The following is a 24,585-nucleotide window of genomic DNA, read 5'->3' as shown; positions in this document are numbered from 1 at the left end:
TTCACCATGAAGTGCTCAATCAGCACTTGTCAAGTTGGATTGAAATGAATGGATTCAACTGAGGTAATTATAGTAAAAGAGAAGTCACAGACTTCTCAAAGCACAGCCATGTGTTGCCAATACAGTACTATAAACACACTGTACAGATAAAAAAATATTCCTGGCAAAACCATCACATTGAACCTTTCTTTCCTTAAATTATTGCTCATCTTTTTGATATTTTTTTCTCTATATAGTTTTAATCTTGTCCTTCAATCAATGGAAACACAATATTATCTTTATTTTTATTGTTGCTTGATTTGCTTAAACATACCTACTCTAAAGTTGGTGACCCTCAAAAGTATTAATATAAAGTGGGAGACAGTCCATAAACCAACCACATGTAGGCAACATTGATTTTTTTGTTCTTTTTTAAGATTTTATTTGTTTATTTGAGAGAGAGAGATAGAGAGAGAATATGAATGGGAGGTGAGGAGAGGCAGAGGGAGAAGCAGACTCCCCGGTGAGCAGGAAGCCCGATGTGGGACTTGATCCCAGGACCCTGGGATCCTGACCTGAGTCAAAGGCAGACGCTCAACTGACTGAGCCACCCAGGTGCCCCTGTTCATTTTCCTTAAATGAATATGATTTGAGCATTGTCCTTAGCTAATCACGTCTGAGACTAATCTCCCCTTCTCCCCAGCCTCCCAAAATTTAGAGATTGTCACACCCACCCAAAAGTCCCTTTAACCCAGAGGATAAATACGTTTATTTCACTTCATAAAAATTCATAGTGATTTCTTCTTGGTGTTCTTGCTATATTTCTCAGTAAATACGGAAGCGAGGGGGTTATATTTGCGTTTTCTCAGGACTGGCCCTGGCAAAAGAAAAGAAAAATGAAAGTTCATTTTGTACTCTTTGTGTTCTCCTAGCCCACCAGCCCACAATCTCCCAAACCACAGAACATCAGTAATCTCGGGGATGGGACTCTAAATAGTTTGTGACCTACAACTAGTATATTAAAATAAACCTCAGTCTAAGACTTCCTTCTGACTTCCTCTCTCTCTCTCTTTCTCTGCTGAGAGAACACCCATATATTGCTATCAATTCTGTCCTGAAATTATAGTTTGGAATACAGATAATCTTGATAAACAACCATGCTGGGTCTGTGATGTAAGTCTACTGTAAGAAGCCAGTATCTTCTCCCTGCCCTCAGACTCTCCCATAGCTCATGAGCTCTTCTTCTCATTTCTTTGTGGCAATACAGCAGCATCCCTGTTGTCCTTCACAGAGGGCTAGTGCTCTGTCTTGTCCACAGATTGAGGAATATCAGTCTTCTGACTCACTCCCATCATCATATATATATACACACACAATTCTTTAGCCCTTTCTCATTTGAATAGTGGCTATGGTCTATTTATATGCAGAGACAGAAATGTGTGACTAAAGAGAGTGAGTCCACTGGTTCTCTATATGGTAAATTCCAGGGGTTACCCGTCATAGAATGGTCTATGTGAACTGCATTTCCATAGAGTTGTGCAGTGCACAGCCATTTGCATAAACTACAATGAGGATATCTACTCCCAGGATTTGTGCCGAAGGATATCAATTTATGGGTATAAGTGGTCTTAGGAAGTTACGTGGAACGTGAACAAAGTCAATAAAGCTTTGTTTAGCTTACAGGACAGGTCTAACTGAGATCTCTGTCTGTATGCCAACGCCTGATTTCCAAGTTCTGCCTGAGGTCCAGATCCTGTTTGCCAGGCATCTTGAAAGTCCATGGTTTTTCTTTGTACCCAACTTCTCTCTCTTGTTTCATTCAAGGTGTATTACCCTCTGGCAGCTAGTCCTAAGCTTGCTGACTCCTCTTTGTTTTCTAACTGTCCTCTACCTCCCACTGAGCCACCTGAGTTCATCTTCCATCTATTATTCCCACCACATAGAAATATAGATTATATCCAGAAAGAGACAAAGGCCTTCCTTGCTTATCAGCTATCTACTAACCATTGCTCATATAAGTAATTACATGACAGGAAAATGATTATACCAAATATATATACATATGAAAATCAGTTGCTAGCATTCAACATATTTTTCATGAGAATCTGTAGGAACAATTTTTATTAATCAAGCTTACAATGTATCTACCCTTTAAATTATTAATAGAGAACTTAGAAGGCATTAACTGGTAAGGTCCCACTGGTACCTGCTTGTGTTGAAAACAATTATAATTATTCTCTTTGTAGAAAAAAAAATAAAAGGAAAGAACTAGCATTTATCTTCGCAATAGTTCATTCAGAACTATTCACAGTGGTAGGCATTATCCTGCCCTTTCAATCTGCCTTTCCAAGAAGTTGAAACTGAAGGGACTATCTGACTATATGGGCCTGCAGCAATTTAAGGGAGGTGCCTAGGTCTCAGGGTCATAAGTTCAAGCCCCACATTGGGCATGGAGCCTGCTAAAGAACAAAACAAAACCAAACAAAACCAAAACCAACCAAACAAAAAAACCCAGGCGTGTTTAGTAAACCTACTCACCTTTGGTATGTAATCTGCCTGATAACAATGATCTGTTGAAGTGTCCTACCAGTGACATAACTTTTTAGTTCTTGAGCAACACCTACAGCATTTTATATGAATCTCCATACAGAATACTTGTTATGGTCTATCTGTAAGCATTTTACTTTGCGGTTGGATACTAATACTATCTTAGATGTTTTCATCTGCCAGCATCTTTATGAGAAGCTTTGTTTTTTGTTGTTGTTTGTTTGTTTGTTTTTGAAGAAAGGGAGAAAGTGAGACCATTTTCATAATGAAGTGATTTCTTTCTTTTTTTTTTTTTTTAAGACTTCGCGGGGAACAACGAAGGTAGGTAGCTACAATAAAGATGCTGGGCAGTCAGCTAGGTTCACTCATTGACCTTGACCATGCAATTTACTACTATTGATCAATTTATGTCACAATTTTATAACTCAACAATATTAAAACATTTTATACATCAGGGAATTTCAAGTTCATTTGTGAATTGCCAGAACTGCAGAGGTTAAATTCATAAATGCTTCAAGTTTGTTGGTTTTGAGGTTTCAAATGTATCTGGCATTCACCTGAAATGGCCATATCTAGCCTTTTCCCCATTACATTCTTAGTGTCTCTAAGGCAAGTAACTCCAGGCCTCTGTTCTACGCAGGCCATTTATGACCTAGGGCAACAGGAGGAAAATTCTCCCTTCCCAGCAATAGCTATTCTTCCTTGTTCTGGGGTTCTTAAAACAAAAACAAAAACAAAAAAAAAAAGGAAGGAAAAAAAGAAGAAAAGGAAGAAAGAAAGAAACCTACCGTGGGGAAGCCTGAAGCTGCAACACAAATAATGATTATTCCTGTCAAGGTTTAGCTGTGGTTGCTAAGTTACTGAACTGCTCTGAAAAACCTTGAAGTATGGGACACATTAGGAGCTCGTTAGGTCCTGGTGACTTGTGGTAAATGTACAATTTGTCTCTGTGCTAAACACACTTCAAAAATAACAATAAAGAAACCCACATGGCTTAAAATTTGTGACCTTTCTTTTTCTTGTTTCATTTCTCCTCCCCCTCACCCAACATCTCATAGTCTGGTGTTCTTACAAAAGCAGCATTATTGGAAAAATAAACAGAAGCATTTTGCAGTGGATGGGAGCAAGATATATTAGCGTAAAGCCTTTGAATTTAATGAAGGTGTTCACAGAGAGAATCTTATGAAGGGCTGAGAAAAAACTAAACGTAAAATTCCATAATAATTGTTTACAATACAAGCTGCAGGGCAGCTCACTTTGGGAGAGTGCCTATAGGGTGTCTATACCAGGCTGCAAACCTCTTGGGAATATAAAGCATTTTACTGTATTATCTTATACTTGTATACAGTTTCTGTTGATCCCATTAACATTGCTTTTCCAATTCGTAGATCTTGGAGTAAACCTAGAGACTTCTATTTGCAATTCAAAATTATGATATGTGGGGAATATCACATTCTTGGCAGTGCAAACTTGATTATAATTTTAGTTTACTAAACCATTTCCATGGGTGGTTGGGCTTCCTTTTCTCCCTCTACTGCAGCCAGGTTTCCACTCTCACTATTAATGATGCCCTTTGCCACAGGTCTCAACTTCCTCATGTTTTGACAAGATCATGTTAGTGAGGACAAACTAACTGAAGGAGTGCAGTTAGGGGAAATGGGTAGGAGAGAACAGGGTAAGCAAGGATAAAATGTGGGGCCAGAAGAAAAGGGGAAGAGGAAGAAAAGAGGAGGTGCCAGAGGACCTTTGGACATTCTCTAGCTGTTGCAAAGCTGGTCAATTGCAAAGATAGGAAGTAACCATTGTGGATTTTCCCGTGAATACCAAAATAATTTAAATAATACCCTACTAGCATTTGGGAATTGGGCTCTAAGAACAGAAAGTAAGACTTACAAAGGAGAATCAATCACATTTCCTCTGCTAACTTTATAAACCTACTTTAATCTTTAGTTGTATTGGTCTGCAGTCAAGGATATGATTTGGCTCTGAGTAAACATTATAAGATGTTTGAATCTGAACTGCTTTAAAAGGAGAATCTTTGCATTCTTGTGCCAGTAATCAATGGGAAATCAAACAGCATTAAAAAAAAAAAGCTCAAATCAAAGATAATGCTAGATGAAATTCTTACCTCATTGTTTTCATATATATATACATATATATACACACATATGTGTCTGTGTTTGTGTATGCATTTGTGCATACATACATCTTTTCCTTTCTTAATAAAGTTACTTTTATAAGTTACTGCCACACATAGCCATTAAAATCACTTTGATTTTCTTTTTTTTTTTTTGGCCCCAAATAATGATCCGGATTCTCTCAAAGCATTGTGCTATTCTTTTCAGATAAGCCCCATTCCAAAATAACTCTCCCGTTACCCTATAGTTCTTCAAAAATCATGCCTTCATCTGTGACATGTCCTTACATTAAACAAAGTTTCCAATGAGAAAAGAATATCCACATCAACTCTCATTCCCCTTAGTGAGAAAAACGAAATAAAACAGAATGTATCCTCTGGAAGGTGAAAGATTCCATGTACCATCAAGAACAGACCCTAATTCCTTTCTCAGTTTTCCCAGCTGTATCTGTTATTACAACATAATGTTTTCATAACTGGTGGGGTTTTTTGTTGGTTGGTTGGTTTTAGAAATTATTCATGACTACAATGGACTGGGTTAATTTATTTATGATATTTGTCTGTCCAGCACACCATGTATTCTGTTAATAGACATCATTGCCTAGCCACAGGTATAGACATGTAACATAGATGTAATGGTTACCATTCAAACAGAATCATACAGAATTCTTTCTGGAGTTAATATGCAAATGTTGAGAGAAGAAATTTCTCTCTTTCCACTGCATTTGCGAAATTGGGAGGATGTGAATCTGGTTAATAGTCACCATCTTGGAGAAAGCCTTCTGCTCCAGCATAAAGCCCAACAGAGACGAGCAGTAATAAAAGGCAAGCAGCGTGACTCCTGGCCGCACAGGATCAAGATTCCAGTACCTGAAGCTCTGATTCCACCAGCTCTCTATCCTGCTTCATCAGTTTGCCCACTCCACATTCCTACCAGCATAGAGATATGATGTAATACTTTTCATCTTAAAATCAGGGCAAAAAAAAAAAAAAAAGATTAATTTTATAGCACCCCCAACCACTAGCCCACTTCCCTACATACTCTTCAAAAAAGTTGTCTCTGACCACTCCGATTGTATCCCCTTCTTCTTTATAAGTTTTAATAATGTTATCTTTGTTTCATTCATAAGACTATATGCAACACATCATACATGATGAAAGAGAATAACCTAACTTGAGAAATACAACATCACCACTTTTGTTTCATATGCCCCTGTGTTCCTTTATATCCCATTCCATTGCCTTCCCTAGAGAAAAAGTTACCACCATCTTAAATTTTGTGTATGTCATTCCTTTTTAATTATTAACAGTTTTATCCACATAGTTTTCCATAAACAACATACCATTTCCCTTGACATATTTGTCAGACTTTTGTGTTTATCTCTTCACTGACACTGCTGTTGGCCTGGTCACCAGCCATCTTCATATTGCCAAATTCAAAAGAAAGGCCTCAGTCATCACTATCTTGACCTATCAAGAGCTCTCAACATGCTTTATTGTCCCCTTTCTTTTGAATATTTGTTTTGATTTCTCAGGAAGCACCCTGTGTGGTCGTCAGCTTCTTCACTGAGTGATCCTTCTCAGTTTCTTTTGCTGGATGCTTCCCATTTTTCTAACTTCTCTGTTAGAGTCCTAGGGCTTAGACTTTTATTTTTCTATACTCACTTCCTGGGTGATCTCATCCAGACCATAACTGTAGAGTTGACGACTTCAAAATATAAGTCTTCAGTTGTAAACTCTTCCCCAAATTATAGGTTTGTTTATCCAACTGACAGCTCTGTCTCACTGGGAAGTTCAGTACCATATCAAACTTATTATGTATAAAATCAAGCTCTTTATCTCATTCTTCCTCTGTCATTCCATTTCATTTTTTTAGTTGCTCAATAAAAATCTCTGAATCAAACTTAACTCCTCTCTTTCCTTCACACTCACAGCACACATTCTAACCATTAGCAAATCCTATTTTCTTTGCCTCAAATGTAGCCAGAATCCAACTTCTTTCTAGCACTCTATTGTTACCATTCTGGTGCAAATTACCATCTTCTCCTTATTACTCAGGATTCTCTAGAAAGAGAACCAATAGAATGTAGATATAGATACATAGAGACATGGACATAGATGTATATATGAGATTTATTATAGGAAGTGGTTCTTGGAGTCATAGAGGTCGAGAATTGCTGTGATCTTCTATCTGCGTACTGAAGAAACAGGAGAGCCAGTGTTGTAATTCAGTCTGAGTCCAAAGGCCTGAGAAGGTGGGGCAGAGTGGGAGGGGTGGGCAGATGACGTAAGTCCCAGTGTGAGTCCAAAAGCCAAAGAACCGGGAACACTGATGTCCAATGACCAAAGATGGGTATCTCAGCTCAAACAGAGAGAAAGAATTCACCGTCCCTCTGCCTTTTTGTTCTATTCAAGATCTCAAGGGGTTGGATGATACTCACCTGCATTGATGAGGGCAATCTTCTTTCCTTAGACTACTGATTCAAATGCCAATGTCTTCTGGAAACCTACCCTCACACACTTACACACAAACACCCAGCAATAATGTTTACCAGCTAGCTGGGCATCATGTCTCCCTTGGATTATTGCAGTTACCGAGCTCTTAATTTTCTCTTTGCCACTCTCTATAGTCTTTTCTCAATATAATAGACAGAGTGATCTTTTAAAAACATAAGTAACCCCATATCCCTTCTCTGCTCAAAACCCTTCACTGCTTGCTATCTTGCTCAGAAAAACAAATTAAAATCCTTAACACAATCTAGTGTCTGATTCCATTTCCATATCTGCCTTCATCTCCTGCACTTCCCTTCATAGCTTCTGTTCTAATTATTCAAACCTATGTGATATTTCTCAAACAAGCTGAACCTATTCCTGTCCCATGCCCTTGGAACTTATTATTCCTCCTGCATGACAGGCTACTTCTGGACTACCTCATGACTCTGCCTCACTTCATTCATATCTCTCTTATTATGTGGCAACTCTTTTCTAAAGAGTCATTCTTCATTCTCTTTCTGTCCTGCATTATTTACATTATTGCACTTATCAACTTTGAATATTTCTTTCTCTGTCTATCTCTATATATAACTTTTTTGTTTATTGTCTAACACGAGGTTCTCAGTCAAGACACTATTGGCATATTGGCCCGAATAATTGTCATGGTGGCCTTACTTGTACATTATGGATGTTTAGCAGTGTCCCTGGCTATCTTCACTAGATGCCAGTAGCAACAGATGGGACAATCATCTGAACATTGCCCAATATCTTTTAGGGGTTAAAATCACCCCAGTTGAGTACCACTGTTCAAAACCCAAGTGAGTATAAGCTTCAAGAAAGCAAAGACTTTGCGTCTATATTATTGATTGCTATATGACCAATTCACAAGTGCTCAAAAATATTCATTAAGTGAATGAAAGTATGGATTCTATGAATTATCTCAATATTCTTCCCATTAATATGAACCCTTTTACCTATTTTTAAATTTTATTTTATTTAAATTCAATTAATTAATATAGAGTGTATTATTAGTTTCAGAGGTAGAGTTCTGTGATTCATCAGTTGCACGTAACATCCAATGCTCATTACATCGCATGCCTCTTTAATGCCCAACACCCAGTTACCCCATCCCCCCCACCTTGCCTCCAGCAACCCTCAGTTTGTTTCCTATAGTTAAGAGTTTCTTACGGTTTGTCTCCCTCTCTGATTTCATCTTATTTTATTTTTCCCTCCCTTCCCCTATGATCCTCTGTTTTGCTTAATTTTATTTGAAATGGCCTTTGTCCTGTACAACCGAAAGATTTGTCAAAATATTTGGAAAATATAGAAAGAAAATGCATGGCAGTAAAAAGGAGTAAATTTTCAAGATGACAAAGATCAATTGTTTAAAAAAGCCAGATTTGTATGTTAATGCACTGGGGTAAAAGTGGTCTTGGGTAATAAGCTTCAAAAGGGCAAATTTTCTACAGTTAAAATAGTTGATTCTTCAGTGTGTACTGTGGGGAAACAGACATGTCACTCATTACACTTGTCTTAGTAAATACCTTTTGTAACCTAATAATCAGATTCTTCTCTAGGCATCACTATGTTGGAAAACAGTCCATCTTCCACTCCTTCTCTAGTCCTGTGCTTAAACACTGTTATAGTACATTTTTTTTCTAAAGTATCCTCGGAATACGTACATGACTAAATCAGCAACTTTGATTTTGAGATGTTCATTGTTTAGTAATAGAGATGCAGGTACACAAATAGTTAAAATCAACTATGGGAGATGTTTTACTAAAGATGTGTATCTATCTCCATAAATCTCTATCTGTATGTGTATCTATATTCCTATCTATAAATGGAAGCTCACAGGACAAAGCTGTTAACTGCACCTGGGAAGATGAGCAGGCATGTTCAGAGAGGAGACATTTGCCCTGGGGTTTTATACAATGAATAGGTAAATGATGAAAAGATGTTCACTTGGTGAATAAAGGAAGTAGACTATTCCTGACAGAGAGAATAGCATGTAAAAAGGATTGGAAGTGTGATGAAATTTGATATGTAAAGGGAATCCTGAGTGATTATGTGTAGCTGGAGTATACAGTGTGTGAGGAGGGAGGCCTGAGGAAAGAAGGTGAGATGAAGGAGACCAGTTCATTAAGGGCCTTGTAAGTACCATTCACATGCATGGATTGTTATCCTATAGGTGAGTTGTATCCACCCCACATTTGTGGGGAAGAGAGTCATATGTTAAGATATGTATTTCTGGAAGACCACTCTTCATCTCTGTGGTTAATATATGGTGGGGGAATACATGACAGAAAGGATGTCCAATTAAAATCTTCCTTCCTTCTAAGGAAGGAAGATAAGTAATCAAACTAAACCAGGAGAAATGGGGATCGAGAGGTGAAGGTAGATTTGAGTAATATTTATATGTGTGAATCCATGAGTCTAGGCGATTGAGAAAGTGCGCAAGAGAAGAAAGAGTAAAAGTTGTCCCTGAGGGTTCTATCTCGGCGAATTTGAGACTGAAGATATTGTGGCAGTTATCACATGGAGAAAAAGAAAGACAACCTACCCATGGTCTCTTCATGATTAGGGCAATGCTTGGTGTTCAGATATTTCCTAGTTGCCATGAATACTGATCACTACTATTCAAATGGGAAATTCAGATGGAGCAGGAAAAAAAATATTAAACATCTGGGGTATCTCTGTACCAGTGTCATATTGTAAAAGACAGTGTGGCTTTGAAATCTTGATCCTGAAATCACAAGGCAGACTCTTAAAATATCAACTGTCTTTGGCTGAACCCTTTTAAAGAAATGACTCCCAGCTTTCCATGTTTATGAACTCCTTCATGGACAGTCACGGCAACTTATTTTCTTGGCTTCAGCCCATCTCTTTGAGTTCACCACTTTTATGTGTGTCTCACTCAATCTACATTATACGTGTGACTTGGCAAGTCTTAGGTATGTGACTGTTAGTGAGTTAACACTGCCACCTAGCATCTGAAAGGAATCTTTGTCTTCTAACAAGAGAATCCCTGTCTCTCCTCCACGCATCATTGCCAGAACTCCTACCTTGAAAGGAGCTTGCTTACGATTAATTAGCATTGCAGATGAAGAGCTTCTAGTTTTTACATCGACATTTCAGCATGCTGTGCTAAATGTCTGAAGTGTCCATCACTGGAAAGTGCCAGAGAGAAGTCAGGACAGCTGTGTGTTTGTATGTATGCTGGGTATGCACCTATGTTCCACTTCAGGATGGAAAGAGGGAAGAAAAAAGTGCAGCTGGACCTGTGCAGAAGGCAACAACAAATCACCAAAGAAAGGCATAGGTGTCAGGAATGGAACAGGGGTTGGTGAGGCAGAGAGGGTGTAGGGAAATGGATGAAGGGGCAGGAGGTGAAATGGCTTAGGCAGGAAGAAGAAAGGAAAATGTAAATATTTTGAGTCCTAGAAGAAGGAAGAACATCTTCCAGATCTTTCCTTTTTCTCTCTTCTCTCCGCCTTCCTCCTCCTCCTTTTTCTGTACCTCCTCTTTTTCTCATCATTCTTTTTTGGCTGAATGCTCATTGCAGACTTGCTGGTCATACTACATAGAACCACCATTTCTTGGTCAAGACCTGGCTTTTTTTTTTTTTTTTTGATGTCTATTTCTTGGATTTGAATACAGTGTTTTGTGTGCTTTATTAATTTCTATGTGTGTAATGCACAAATGGAATATACTTGTTCAGGTCAGTCATTATTAAACGTGTCTAAAGGTACCTGGAGGTTCTAAACTCCAAGCAGAAAGTATTTGTTGTTAGGATTTTACAGAGATCACAGAAATGTGCCCCTTATGCATCTAGGTGTCTTTGCAGAGACTTTTCTGAAAGCAGATCCTTCATGTACTCTGAGCTGGGTTTAAGAACATTATTTCTCCCTGCTGCCCTCTGCCGTGACAGTTTAATGTTCAAAGTCTTTAAAGGTTTGCTTTAGGAAAATGTTTATACCTCTGAAAGAGAGTACCCAGGTCCTGATTTCCTATGGTGTTTTCTTACCAGCAACAAACCTGCACCAAACTCCCAATTTGTCACTGTCTGGCTTACTTCCTGGGTGGCCACCTTTTTCCTTTTCCTGCTTTTCTCCTTTTTACACTTTCTCCAGGGTAAACAACCTATTAGTTTAATCACCTAACATTCATATTCCCTGTTTCTCATAATGTATGTGTTTGTAAGTGTATGTCTGTGTGTCTCTCTTGGGCCACCATGAAGGAAGAACTGATTCTACTCCAAAGACCTGGCAAATTCCCATAGTAAGAGACCAGTCAGGGATAGAATTCAGGCTGTTTCTGTTTCCTACACTGACCATTTCTACCCTTTTTCCTTCTGTGACTGTCCTTGGGCCTTTCAACCTGTCTCCATGGCATACTGTGTTTTCATCTTCCCCCCAAACTAGCTCAGCACGTGACTCTCCCAATGCTTGAGAAAACCATTAATGAAATCAAGTCCAGAACATTCCTTTGCATCAAGCCATCCCATATTATTCCAAACACCATTTTCCTTCTTAAATAGTCTCCTATATGTATGTTACTTTTTTGTTGTTGTTAAATAACATTCAATCAGGCTTCTGTTCTTGGGCTAGCATCAACCCCCTTATCACCTTGTGGTCATGGAATACTCAGAAGTCAAACTGTGTCATGCTTATTGCCCTACAGTGTTACCTTAATTGTACTCCATGCGCAGCAGGCCTTTTTCCATACTGTCCTCCCCCCTCCCCCCCGCCGCCTTCATCCCTGTAATGTCCATATGTAAATTTCACAAGAACCCAAGCTCCTATAACCAGGGCTGCAGCAAAACCAGCTGACAACAGAGTTGCATTGGGCAGTCTAACAATAAGAATTAAAGGGCGCCTGGGTGGCTCAATTGGTTAAGTGGCTGCCTTCGGCTCAGGTCATGATCCCAGGGTCCTGGGATCCAGCACCACGTCCGGCTCCCTGCTCAGCAGAGAGCCCACTTCTCCCCCTCCATCTGCCTGCCACTCCGCCTACTTGTGCTCTCTCTCTATCTCTCTGTCAAATAAATAAAATCTTTAAAAAAAAAAGAATCTTTAAAAAAAAGAATTAAAATCATTCATCTTCTTTCTTCCCATTGGCAGCCAGGGGAGAGCTGGGGGAAAGGCTATGAATTGCAGCATTTCCAAGGCAACCAGAGGGAAAAGGTAGAAGGTTGAGGATTTAGGAAGGTAGTGACACAAGTTAAGGAATGGGTCAGGGGTCTCTTATTTTGCATGGCAATTCTGCACTTGAGTAATTTATGCTTCATTCAGTTAAATGTATTATGTGCTTTGGGTTTGGTATTATAGTGACATAGTTTGCTTTATGATAATACTGCATCGATTTAACCCTTTATGTTACCACTTGGACTCCTCTGTTCTGATTGGATCTAGTGACATATTGATTAACTTAAGAAACGTCTTTCTTAATGGTTTAGGGAAATCCATTAATTTAAATTACACTTTCAGATTTTCAAATAGATTTTTAGCATTGTGGATTTGGGGTGGGGGGCAGGACAACAACTATTCCTCTCTCTTTTCTTCCCCCAACCTCTATTAATCCTGTGAGAATTCTAAACACCTTATGTCTCAGTGCCTACAAATCGCTCAGACAATAAAATGTTTATAGTTGAACTCCACTCAGTGAAGTGTGTCTCTTATGAAAAAAAAGATTGTTAGTTGGAGCTGGAAATATACAACAGACACCCACAGGAAGGCATACAAGCACAAATCACATGAGGGCATACAGCTCTTCATACTGAATTGCTGCAATGAACCATTTAGAATGATCAGGACCTAAAGACAATACAGAATTCATAGAGAAAGGCCCTCAAAGATTATTTTGTACATGACACTAAAGCCAAAGTTTAATTTTCCTCCTCAACTTCATCCAGACATTAGGGTCTTCCCTGAAACATGAAAATGGAGAGACTTTGCAGTGTTTATTTTATAATGTCTTTCTTTTTTCTTATTTGTTACACACCCTTAAGGAAGAAAGCTTTAAGTGTAGAACATAAAATTGGGTATAATTTAAACATCAGGGGTTAAGAGTGGGTTTCTTCTTTATTTAAGCTTCTTAATGCTCCTGAGATTCCTTTTCCTAATCTATGAAATGGAATGAGGGTGCTTTCAAATCTTTAGTTACAAATGAAATTATAGATAGTTATGCTCTTTTCCGCAGTTTAGTTATGTTTCTCACATCACCCTTATCCTCTATAGCATATGCATACGTAGCATTTTTTAAATGCAGATGGCACAGTCTCTAGAGCTATAGAATGAAGGTAGTATTTATCTCAGAATTTCTATAGCTCTGATTACCTAAATATACTAATAGAAAAATTAGGCTAAGAAAAAACAGTAACTAAGCAAGATGTTCTCCTACTCATAGAGGGTATTCAAACTTCAGAAAACGTATCAACCAACCTACAATTACTTGGGGAAAGGCAAAAGGAAACTGGGTGTAGACGATTATATTTATATATTTTAGTCTTTTGCCATGACATTTGTAAATGGTGAATTTCTGAAAACAGGAAGATATACCAGACTCAGTTTATAGGCCACCTCAGATATACATTTTCCCTGTTTTCAGGCTGAGGCAGGATTAGAGGACATTATCCATGGGTCTCTCACAATTCTGCAAGTCTTATAGGCAGAGGTTCCTTGGTTCCACAGATAAAGGTAGTTTCTCCCTTCAGAGCAAGAAGCAGGTTTGCTTAATATCTGTTCTCATAGAGATCATGTCTGTCTCCAGGGCAAAGGTCAGGCAGGCTTACTGTCCATTATAGATTTGAGTTCACTAAGCTCAGAGTTATGCTCCTAAAATGGGACCTACTGTGTATTCAAAGTATAAGGTTATACTGTATAAGGTTATACCTGACCCCCTTAGTGACTCTGCGGGAACTGGGGCTCAGGGATGCAGGAATGCTGACATCCTGGCTAATGATATCATTGCCAGTAATAAAGTCCTTCCTCTCTTGCCCAGTGGTCCCATGTCTTCTGCCAACATTTATGAAACGGAGGCATGCTAATTTGTTAGCTGGCAAGGAGAGTAAAATCTCAGACCTGTCATAGTTCTTGATGAGCAGCAGCTTGTACTTTTCCCTTAGTCCTAGGTCCAGGTCTCTACAGTTGCTGACCTCACCATCATGGACTATGAGGTCTATGTGGTCCTGGCTCAGAGCCCACCCTTTGGCAGCTTACTGGCTAGACTGACCTGCAGAGGCACATGCTTGGAGAGACCCCCAAGTGACGCAGTTCAGAAGTGCAGGAAAGTTAGTGCTCTTAGGTGAACTCTGCTGCAAGGGAGAGAAGGGACAGGGAGGGAGTCTACATTTATCTGGGTTTGGTATTATAATGACATAGTTTGCTTTATGATAATACTGCATCGATTTAACCCTTTATGTTACCGTTATTTATCTGTAACCCTTATGTTACAGATAAATGTATCTCCCTATCTCCTCTTGCAGAGACTCTTCAGAGATGTATTTTTCTCTTATCACCTTTCTAAAGGTAGTTCGTATGACCAGCTCACTAATGTCCCTCTTTATATTTGTCCTTCTTCCTTCCTTCCCTTGCTCCTTTCCTCCTCATTTCTACTTCCCTGGGATTAGATTCTTTAACAAATAGTAGCATGTAAGTTTTTGCCACAGGTTTTGTTTTCTAGAGAACCCTGGTTAAGAGAGAGATTTAGGACACTTGTACTCCAGTGCCTAAATTTTTGCAATTAAAGTAACTATGAATCAAAATTATTTTAATAGAAGGCAAATATGTGTGCAAATTGGCTAGCTGTCCATGCAAGCTTTTTAAACATTGAGAAGTCTGGCAGAGTCTAAAAGGTGGCCTTCTCTTAGGCACAGCACCAGGGTCAGCCTTTTTAAAGACTGTGTTGATAAAAACGCTGCCAAATAATATTCTTAGTTGATCACTCTCTGCAGCTTTAGAAATCAAGATATGATGTGGTCCATTATTATTATGATCATTATCATTGTTTTTTACAATGTGTCTGACCAATAAGATAGTATGAGCTTCTGACTTATTTAGGGGAAATCTTCAATTCTGGATTCCAAGAAGATCTAGATATCTTGGTTTTAGGTCTGTATTCATATTGTTTTTGACATGGATGAGATTTGAAAATTGATGCCCAAGATGTAGATCATCAGAAGAGGGAAGAGAGGACCTATGTAGATCAGGGGTTAAAAGATGGACTTGCTGTTTGATAGGCTTGAGTTCAAATGGTACTTTCACCACTTCCTACCTGTCAGTATTTATCAAACACCTTCATGTGCTGTTATGTGTTTGATTATATCCCCCCAAAATTTCATATGTTGAAGTTCTAACTCCCAGTACCTCAGAATGTGACCTTATTTAGAAATAGCTTCATTGCAGATGTAATTCGTTAAATTAAGATGAGCTCATTAGGATGAGGCCTAATCCAATATGACTGGTATCCTTATAAAAAGAAAACACTCCAGGGGTGCCTGGCTGCTCAGTCAGTTGAGTATCCGACTCCTGATTTCAGCTCAGGTCATGATCTCAGGGTCCTGGGATGAAGCCCCATGTTGGGCTCTGCACTCAGCAGGGAGTCTGCTTGAGGGTTCTTCCTCTCCTTCTCCCTCTGGCCCCTCCCCCATTCCTTCTCTCTCTCTCTAAAAAAAAAAAAAAAAAAACCTTAAAAAAATAAACAAGGAAAAAGAAAACACTCCAACATAGATATATACAGAGGGGGACTGTCATATGAAGATGAAGGCAGGGATGAGCATGATGCTTCTACAAGCCAAGAAAAGCCAAATTCCAAGAAAATTATGAAGCTAGTAGAAAAACTAAGAAGCTAGGGGAGAGGCATAGAACAGATTCTTCCTCACAGCTCTCAGAAGGAACCAACCCTGCCAATACCTTGATCTTGGACTTTTAGCCTCCAGAACTGTGAGACAATAGATGTCTGATGTTTAAGCCACTAACTTTGTGGTACTTTGTTATTGCATTCCTAGTAAACTCATACATGGGCTTTCCATCATGCTCAAAGCAAGACATATAGAGGTGAACAAAATATAGATATAGTACCTGCTCTCATGTAACTTACAATCTAGTATGAAATAATAAATAGATGAACACAATATAATTATACAATATAAGTATAAATTGTGATGTATTAGGAGAGAAAGAAAAGGGACACTGGGGGGGAAAATTGGTGTTAGGGACCAGTGGTTACTACCTTAGATGGAAAGTCAGTAGTGGTTTTTCTCAGGATGTAACCTCTAGGTAGAGAACTTCCATTTAAAGAGACTGGGGGTTAGGGCACCTGGGTGGCTCAGTTGGTTAAGCGACTGCCTTCGGCTCAGGTCATGATCCTGGAGTCCTGGGATCGAGTCCCACATCAGGCTTCCTGCTCAGCAGGGAGTCTGCTTCTCCCTCTGACCCTCTTCCCTCCCGTGCTTTCTATCTCTCATTCTCTCTCTCTCTCAAATAAATAAATAAAATCTTTAAAAAAAAGAAAAAGAGACTGGGGGTTAAAGAGGTTGAAGTGAGAGAGATAACCACATGTGAAAGCCTGGAGACCAGTGAGAGCTTAGAATACACCAGAAATTTAAAAAGCAAAATATTTCTATTCTCTATCCTGGTGTGTGAAGGAAGAAGGGCAAAAAATAAATTAGAAGTATACCAAGGTCACATCACTTAGGTTATCCAGTTGGAAACTATTCGAGGACTATATATTTATTTACACACCAATATTTTATGGCATACTATATTATTTTTTTAATAATTTTTATCATTATGTTAATCACCATACATTACATCATTAGTTTTTGATGTAGTGTTCCATGATTCGTTGTTTGTGCATAACACCCGGTGCTCCATGCAGAATGTGCCCTCTTTAATACCCATCACCAGACTAACCCATCCCCCCACCCCCTCCCCTCTAGAACCCTCAGTTTGCATACTATATTATTATACCCCAAACTACACTGATGTTATAATGAAGCATGATTTATGCATACAATCTCAAAGCATCATGGTGCTTTATTATTTGGCATTCCTTTTCTCCCTAAGTAACATCAGTATACAGAAAAGACTGGCAAAAACACCAGTTATGTGTGAAATATGTGATACCTGTTAAGTTTAACATGAAACATGACACTTAAAAGCAAATTGGTGACAAATTCCTGAGGCTGTTTGTTCACTCCCATTTAAACCAAGTTACCTGCTTCCATTTAAACAAGGAAGTGGCAGAATCAGTTGTACGTGTAAAGCCTTATTCTGGCTTTTGTGCAGAGGACAGATGGAGAAGACAAGAAGGAAAGAGAGTAGGTCAGTTGAAAATCCATCCCAGCAGGCTAAATGAGAGATCAGGTGGCCTTCACTAAGGTAAATGCATGGGAGATGGAGCAAAATGGGCAGTTGGCAGATTTAGTATGAAACAAGAACCAATAGAACTTGGTAATTATTTGGGTTAGGGGAATGAAGGAGAAGGAAAAATCAAGGTGATGTCTAGGTGGCTGGCTTGAGCAGATGGTTGGACAAATGGCAATGTTATTTGCTGAGAGAGAAAATGGAGGAAGAAACAAGTTTGTATTCTTGTGTAAAAGAAGTTGAGATAAGACAGAGGAGAAGAATCAGGAGTTTAGTATTATAAAGTTGAGGTCCCTTGAGATAAATAGAAATGCCAAGTGGGCAGATGGTGTACAAGTTTTGACTTCAATGTAAAGGTCTGGGCTAGAGATAATAATTTGTTTTTCATCAGCCTATAAATGGTGCTTAACATATGGGAATGGCTAGGAAGAAAGTGTAGAGGTAGAAGACAGAATGTACACTTAGGCCTTGAAGTAGATTTTAGGCAAATTATTTAACCCCTTTGAAACTTAATTCTATCACCTATAAATGGGAATAACATTGCATACTCTTAAAGTTATGTGTGGCTTAAATGAAATCATATCTATCTGAAAATGCAATGCAAATCATAAGAACGGAATGTATGGTGGTTATTATTATAATCGCATTATTATTTCTGCTTGCTACTAAAAAGATAGAAAAGATGAAAGTAGAGACTAAACAACAGAAAAAAATGTCTTTTGAGAAGCTTCAATAAATAAGAGAAATTAACTCATTTAACTCTAAAATGCATATCAGAAGCAAATGAGGATGGACCCTGAGATGTGACCCACTGTATTTGGCTATAAGGCCATTCCAGAGAACTACTTTGCCACCCTGGCAGAAATCAAATGCGTACAAAAGAGAGAATTTGAGTAGTTCTTATCAAGAGCAGAAGGCAGTTCAAGTGAAGATTTTTCAAATGAAAGGATTGTGTGTATTATGAAAGGGGGGGAAAAAGGTAATTAAAGGGGAAATTGCAGGTGTTAAATGATGTACTGAAAGTCTGATTTAATTGCTGCGAAAGATATTGACATAAGAGCCAGAGACCCTCCACCGGAATTGAACTTGGACTCATATCCTGAGAGGCTGTTGGTCTCTAGCACTGATAGTTACAATGGCCACACTGAGGAGAGAGTAGTTTGAGAATGGATAGCTGGGTTCCTTGTGAGTGTGGGAAGGCAAGAACTTTAAGGATGGTAGAAAGGAAAGAATAAGACTAACCATTGAAGTAGGTAGTAAAGAAGGTATACTTTGTGCCTAGGAAGGACTTGAAGGCCTGAGTAAAATGGATGAGACCGACAATTCTAAAAAGGTTAAATTTTAGTAGGAGAAGAGGCAGGTAAGAAAGGAAACAAATTTTGGACCGCAAATTCTTATAATAATGGTATGCAAATTCCTGGGTGAGTGAGGTCAGCAGAAGTAAATGAAAGCTTGAACAGTCATGAGATGACATTGCTACTTAGATCAATCACGTTGGTATTGAAATTGGAAGTATAGTAGTAGAGACAGATAACTTTGTAGTTATTCAAATAAAATTAGTCCAGATGAAAGGTATACTTAACTAAGGTAATGCATGGGAGAGCTTAAAGCATGGGTTCAAGCAGGTAGAAGGCAACTGTTCGTGTAAGTGTGAGTGCACACTGAATTAGACAGGACTAATAGGATCACTCATTCATGTGAACTTCAAATTACATGAAGCTGAAGGAAGTTTATGACTCAGTGGTTCTTAATTATTTACATGGTATAGAAGAAGCAAACTGACTCTGTTCAAAGACTATATCTTCTTTTTATTTATTTTATTTTATTTTATTTTCTTCATTTTCTGGTTCTTTATTCAGAGGAGTAGAAAATGATTTCTGACATGTACATTGGGGGAGCTTTCAAAGCCATGATTTGATTTACTTTACAACAGGTATTACCACAGAAGAGATTCTAAATATTAGCGAACAACATAAATCATCATTAACTTAATGCCCCAGTCTTTAACAAAAGGAAAGACAACAAAATTTAAGAGGTTGGGCCATTCTGGAATATCGGTAAGGGGAAACTTCTTTTTTTTTTCTTTAAATTTTTCTTTGTTATGTTAATCACCATACATTACATCATTAGTTCTTGATGTAGTGTTCCATGATTCATTGTTTGTGCATAACACCCAGTGCTCCGCGCAGAATGTGCCCTCTTTAATACCCATCACCAGGCTAACCCATCCCCCCACCCCCCTCCCCTCTAGAACCCTCAGATTGTTTCTCAGAGTCCATCGTCTCTCATGGTTCATCTTCCTCCAACCTGACTTACGCCCCTTCATTCTTCCCCTCCTGCTATCTTCTTCTTCTTTTTTTTCTTAACATATATTGCATTATTTGTTTCAGAGGTACAGATCTGTGATTCAACAGTCTTGCACAATTCACAGCGCTCACCATAGCACCTACCCTCCCCAATGTCTATCACCCAGCCACCCCATCCCTCCCACCCCCCACCACTCCAGCAACCCTCAGTTTGTTTCCTGAGATTAAGAATTCCTCATATCAGTGAGGTCATATGATACATATCTTTCTCTGATTGACTTATTTCACTCAGCAAAACACCCTCCAGTTCCCTCCACGTCGTTGCAAATGGCAAGATCGCATTCCTTTTGATGGCTGCATGATATTCCATTGTATATATATACCACATCTTCTTCTTTATCCATTCATCTGTCGATGGAGATCTTGGCTCTTTCCACAGTTTGGCTATTGTGGACATTGCTGCTATAAACATTGGGGTGCACATACCCCTTCGGAACCCTACATTTGTATCTTTGTGGTAAATACCCAGTAGTGCAATTGCTGGATCGTAGGGTAGCTCTATCTTCAACTTTTTGAGGAACCTCCATACTGTTTTCCAGAGTGGTTGCACCAGCTTGCATTCCCACCAACAGTGTAGGAGGGTTCCCCTTTCTCTGCATCCCCACCAACATCTGTCGTTTCCTGACATGTTAATTTTAGCCATTCTGACGGGTGTGAGGTGGTATCTCATTGAGGTTTTGATTTGGATTTCCCTGATGCCAAGCGATGTTGAGCACTTTTTCATGTGTCTGTTGGCCATTTGGATGTCTTCTTTGGAAAAATGTCTGTTCATGTCTTCTGCCCATTTCTTGATTGGATCATATGTTCTTTGGGGGTTGAGTTTGATAAGTTCTTTATAGATTTTGGATACTAGCCCTTTATCTGATATGTCATTTGCAAATATCTTCTCCCATTCTGTCGGTTGTCTTTTGGTTTTGTGGACTGTTTCTTTTGCTGTGCAAAAGCTTTTTATCTTGATGAACTCCCAATAGTTCATTTTTGCCCTTGCTTCCCTTGCCTTTGGCGATGTTTCTAGGAAGAAGTTGCTGCAGCTGAGGTTAAAGAGGTTGCTGCCTGTGTTCTCCTTTAGGATTTGGATGGACTCCTGTCTCACATTTAGGTCTTTCAACCATTTCGAATCTATTTTTGTGTGTGGTGTAAGGATATGGCCCAGTTTCATTCTTCTGCATGTGGCTGTCCAATTTTCCCAACACCGCTTGTTGAAGAGACTGTCTTTTTTCCATTGGACGTTCTTTCTTGCTTTGTCGAAAATTAGTTGACCATAGAGTTGAGGGTCCATTTCTGGGCTCTCTATTCTGTTCCATTGATCTATGTGTCTGTTTTTGTGCCAGTACCATACTGTATTGATGATGACAGCTTTGTAATAGAGGTGGAAGTCCAGAATTGTGATGCCACCAGCTTTGCTTTTCTTTTTCAACGTTCCTCTGGCTATTCGGGGTCTCTTCTGGTTCCATACAAATTTTAGGATTATTCCATTTCTTTGAAAAAAGTGGATGGTATTTTGATGGGGATTGCATTGAATGTGTAGATTGCTCTAGGTAGCATTGACATCTTCACAATGTTTGTTCCTCCAATCCATGAGTATGGAAGGTTTTTCCATTTCTTTATGTCTTCCTCAATTTCTTTCATGAGTATTTTGTAGTTTTCTGAGTACAGATCCTTTGCCTCTTTGGTTAGATTTATTCCTAGGTATCTTATGGTTTTGGGTGCAATTGTAAATGGGATCGACTCCTTAATTTATCTCTCTTCTGTCTTCCTCTTGGTGTATAGGAATGCCACTGATTTCTGTGCATTGATTTTATATCCTGCCACTTTACTGAATTCCTGTATGAGTTCTAGCAGTTTTGGGGTGGAGTCTTTGGGTTTTCTACATAAAGTATCATATCATCTGCAAAGAGAGAGAGTTTGACTTCCTCTTTGCTGATTTGGATGCCTTTGATTTCTTTTTGTTGTCTGATTGCTGTGGCTAGGACTTCTAATACTATGTTGAATAGCAGTGGTGATAGTGGACATCCCTGCCGCATCCCTGACCTTAGGGGGAAACCTCTCAGTTTTTCCCTTTGAGAATGATATTTGCTGTAGGTTTTTCATAGATGGCTTTTATGATATTGAGGTATGTACCCTCTATCCCTATACTCTGAAGAGTTTTGATCAAGAAAGGATGCTGTACTTTGTCAAATGCCTTTTCTGCATCTATTGAGAGGATCATATGATTCTTGTTCTTTCTTTCGTTAATGTATTGTATCACGTTGATTGATTTGCAGATGTTGAACTAACCTTGCAGCTCAGGGATAAATCCCACTTGGTCATGATGAATAATCCTTTTAATGTACTGTTGGATCCTATTGGCTAGTATTTTGGTGAGAATTTTTTTTTTTTTTGCTTGTTTCCACTGCATTTATTACTAATATAAAAAAATGTTAAAAAGAAAAAAAAATTCATTCTCAGTTCTCCAACGGCTCTCATCCTTCCATCTTGCCCACACAACTCCTGACCCATTTCCTCAGGGCCAGTTCAAAACCGAACCTGTTCACTGCCGTTTTCACAGAAAACAACCAGTGCCAGGGATGTAGGGAAGAAGCTTAGATGAGGGCGACAGTACTGTCCAGGTTCCACCCAAAGGTAGGCCGGGTGGAGATTCACAGAATTCAGACGAAAGGGCTGGTCGCCTCACAATGACGTACTCTAACTAAAGTGGGCTGGAGAGCAAATAGGGTAGCCCGTCAGAGACTTCAGAGGACATCTCATGGGCTTGTGTCAAACCAGAAAAACTGACACCAGGAGAATGGGGAGACCAGGGAGGCAGTCTTGTGGAAAGTTTCACATTTCTCCCATGTTGGGAGGTGTGGAAAGTCTAGAGGGCACCAAGAGCCTCACTCATTTTGGCAGAAAAACTTACTCTAGTGTCGGGAAGTCACAAAGATGCCACAGACACTGAGAAAGGCTACGTACGAGGGGATGCACAGTTTCACAAAGCACAGTGATCACAGACCAGAGCGGTCGGGATCATGCTACTGACGTAGAAACTACAAAATCCAAAAGCAGGGAGAGTGGCCTTTCAGGGAGTAACTCTGCACCAGTCATACTTGACCCCAGGTCAACCTGGTGAGTTTCACAGAGCAACTGGCAACTTTGGGGGTAGGGGCTGTCACATAAAAAGGACTTAAAACAAGCAGCTAGAAGAAGGGAATGGTAGGAAACTGCTCCAGGGCTCTCAGGAATCGAGGGCAGTACTGGGGGCTGGGTGGACAGATGCACAAGAAACAGCACCAAAGAGGTTTCCTGTTCAGCAGTCGTTGGCGAGGGGGAAGAGGATCCAGGAGGCAGTTGAAGGGAGCAAAGATGGGGTGCTGAAGGCGAGTCTCTGGAGGCTGGATCAGAAGAAAGCCCACACACTGGGTATCAATGATGAAACACAGCTCTGGACCCCAAATTGGGGAGGTGGCGGATGGGGGCGGGTGTCACTGACTGAGGGTGGTGGGTGGAACAGCCTCACAGTAGCCATCACAGGGCCACAGGGAAACATATGGCCGCTAGGTCAGAGGGCTCCTTCCAGCCTCAATGGGAAGGCACAGTCTCACAGAGGCGGTCCATTGACGCCTGGGTGGTAGAAGGCACAGAGGTCCTCACATCGACAGTGGCCCTTTTTGGCAAAGTGTCGGCAGACAGGGCAGTTGGATTTGTCTTCCACAACTTGGGGGCCATCCTTGGGCGGGCAGGTATTTTTGATAAGAGACCAACTTTTGAGCCTTCGAGGATTTCTCTGCTCTTTGTAAAAGCCTCCCCTGGAAGGACCCCCATGGCCCGGTCCAGGAAAAGGAGGTTCAGTATTGGCCCCCCACCAATCATGACCATATGGGCCACACCTGGGGCCTAGGCCTCCCCGAATTGGGCCTCTGCCCCGGGGAGGAGGTGGGAGACTCAGCAGTGGTGGAATCATTGGTCCCCTTGATCCTGGAGGACCTCTGTGAAGAGAGTCTGCATTCTTTTCTGTCTGGCTCCTTTCGCTCAACATCGTGTTTGTGAGATTCATCCAGGTTGCCTGTAGCAGGAGTTCGTTCATTTTCATTGCAGTGTAGTATCCCATTGCATGCACACACAACAAATTATTTATCCATTCTACTGATGGTGGACATGTGGGTGGATTCCAGTTTGGGGCTGACTTGGGGTCACCAGGCTTTCCATTGGCCATGGGGGGAGGGCCCAGAAGGCTGGGTGGTCCGATGGGACTCCCATCCTCCTCGTCTCCAATCTCCTCCCGCTCTGGCAGCAGGGGCTGCTGCGGTGGCGGCGGCTGCTGCTGATTCTGCTTCTTTTGTTTCGGCATCGTGGTTGCGGCCTTGGTGAGAATTTTTGCATCCATGTTCATCAAGGATATTGGTCTGTAATTCTCCTTTTTGATGGGGTCTTTGTCTGGTTTTGGGATCAAGGTAATGGTGGCCTCATAAATGAGTTTGGAAGTTTTCCTTCCATTTCTATTTTTTGAAACAGTTTCAGGAGAATAGGTATTAATTCTTCTTTAAATGTTTGGTAGAATTCCCCTGGGAAGCCATCTGGCCCTGGCTTTTGTTTGTTGGGAGATTTTTGATGACTGCTTCAATTTCTTTAGTGGTTATAGGTCTGTTCAGGTTTTCTATTTCTTCCTGGTTCAATTTTGGTGTTTGATACATCTCTAGGAATGCATCCATTTCTTCCA

The 24,585-nt window shown here is 39.9% G+C and overlaps 1 protein-coding gene across 1 annotated transcript; it reads right to left on the bottom strand.

Moving 5' to 3' along the window:
- Positions 1-22,976: 22,976 nt before the first annotated feature.
- On the bottom strand, positions 22,977-24,227 carry LOC112826439 (proline-rich protein 3-like). Its single transcript, XM_025874552.2, has one exon. The coding sequence runs from the start codon at positions 24,214-24,216 to the stop codon at positions 23,467-23,469; it is 750 nt and encodes a 249-aa protein (XP_025730337.1). The 5' UTR covers positions 24,217-24,227; the 3' UTR covers positions 22,977-23,466.
- Positions 24,228-24,585: the final 358 nt, after the last annotated feature.

Source organism: Callorhinus ursinus, unplaced genomic scaffold (genome assembly GCF_003265705.2).
Source record: "Callorhinus ursinus isolate GAN/ISIS: 27379988/994484 unplaced genomic scaffold, GSC_fseal_2.0 scaffold1, whole genome shotgun sequence".
NCBI lineage: Eukaryota > Metazoa > Chordata > Mammalia > Carnivora > Otariidae > Callorhinus > Callorhinus ursinus.
The sequence above is the reverse complement of the archived record's forward strand: the minus strand, read 5'-3'. Positions and strand labels throughout refer to the sequence as shown.

Excerpts from the sequence above, each read along its gene's own strand:
- LOC112826439 (XM_025874552.2), bottom strand. The coding sequence starts at position 24,216 with ATGCCGAAACAAAAGAAGCAGAATCAGCAGCAGCCGCCGCCACCGCAG.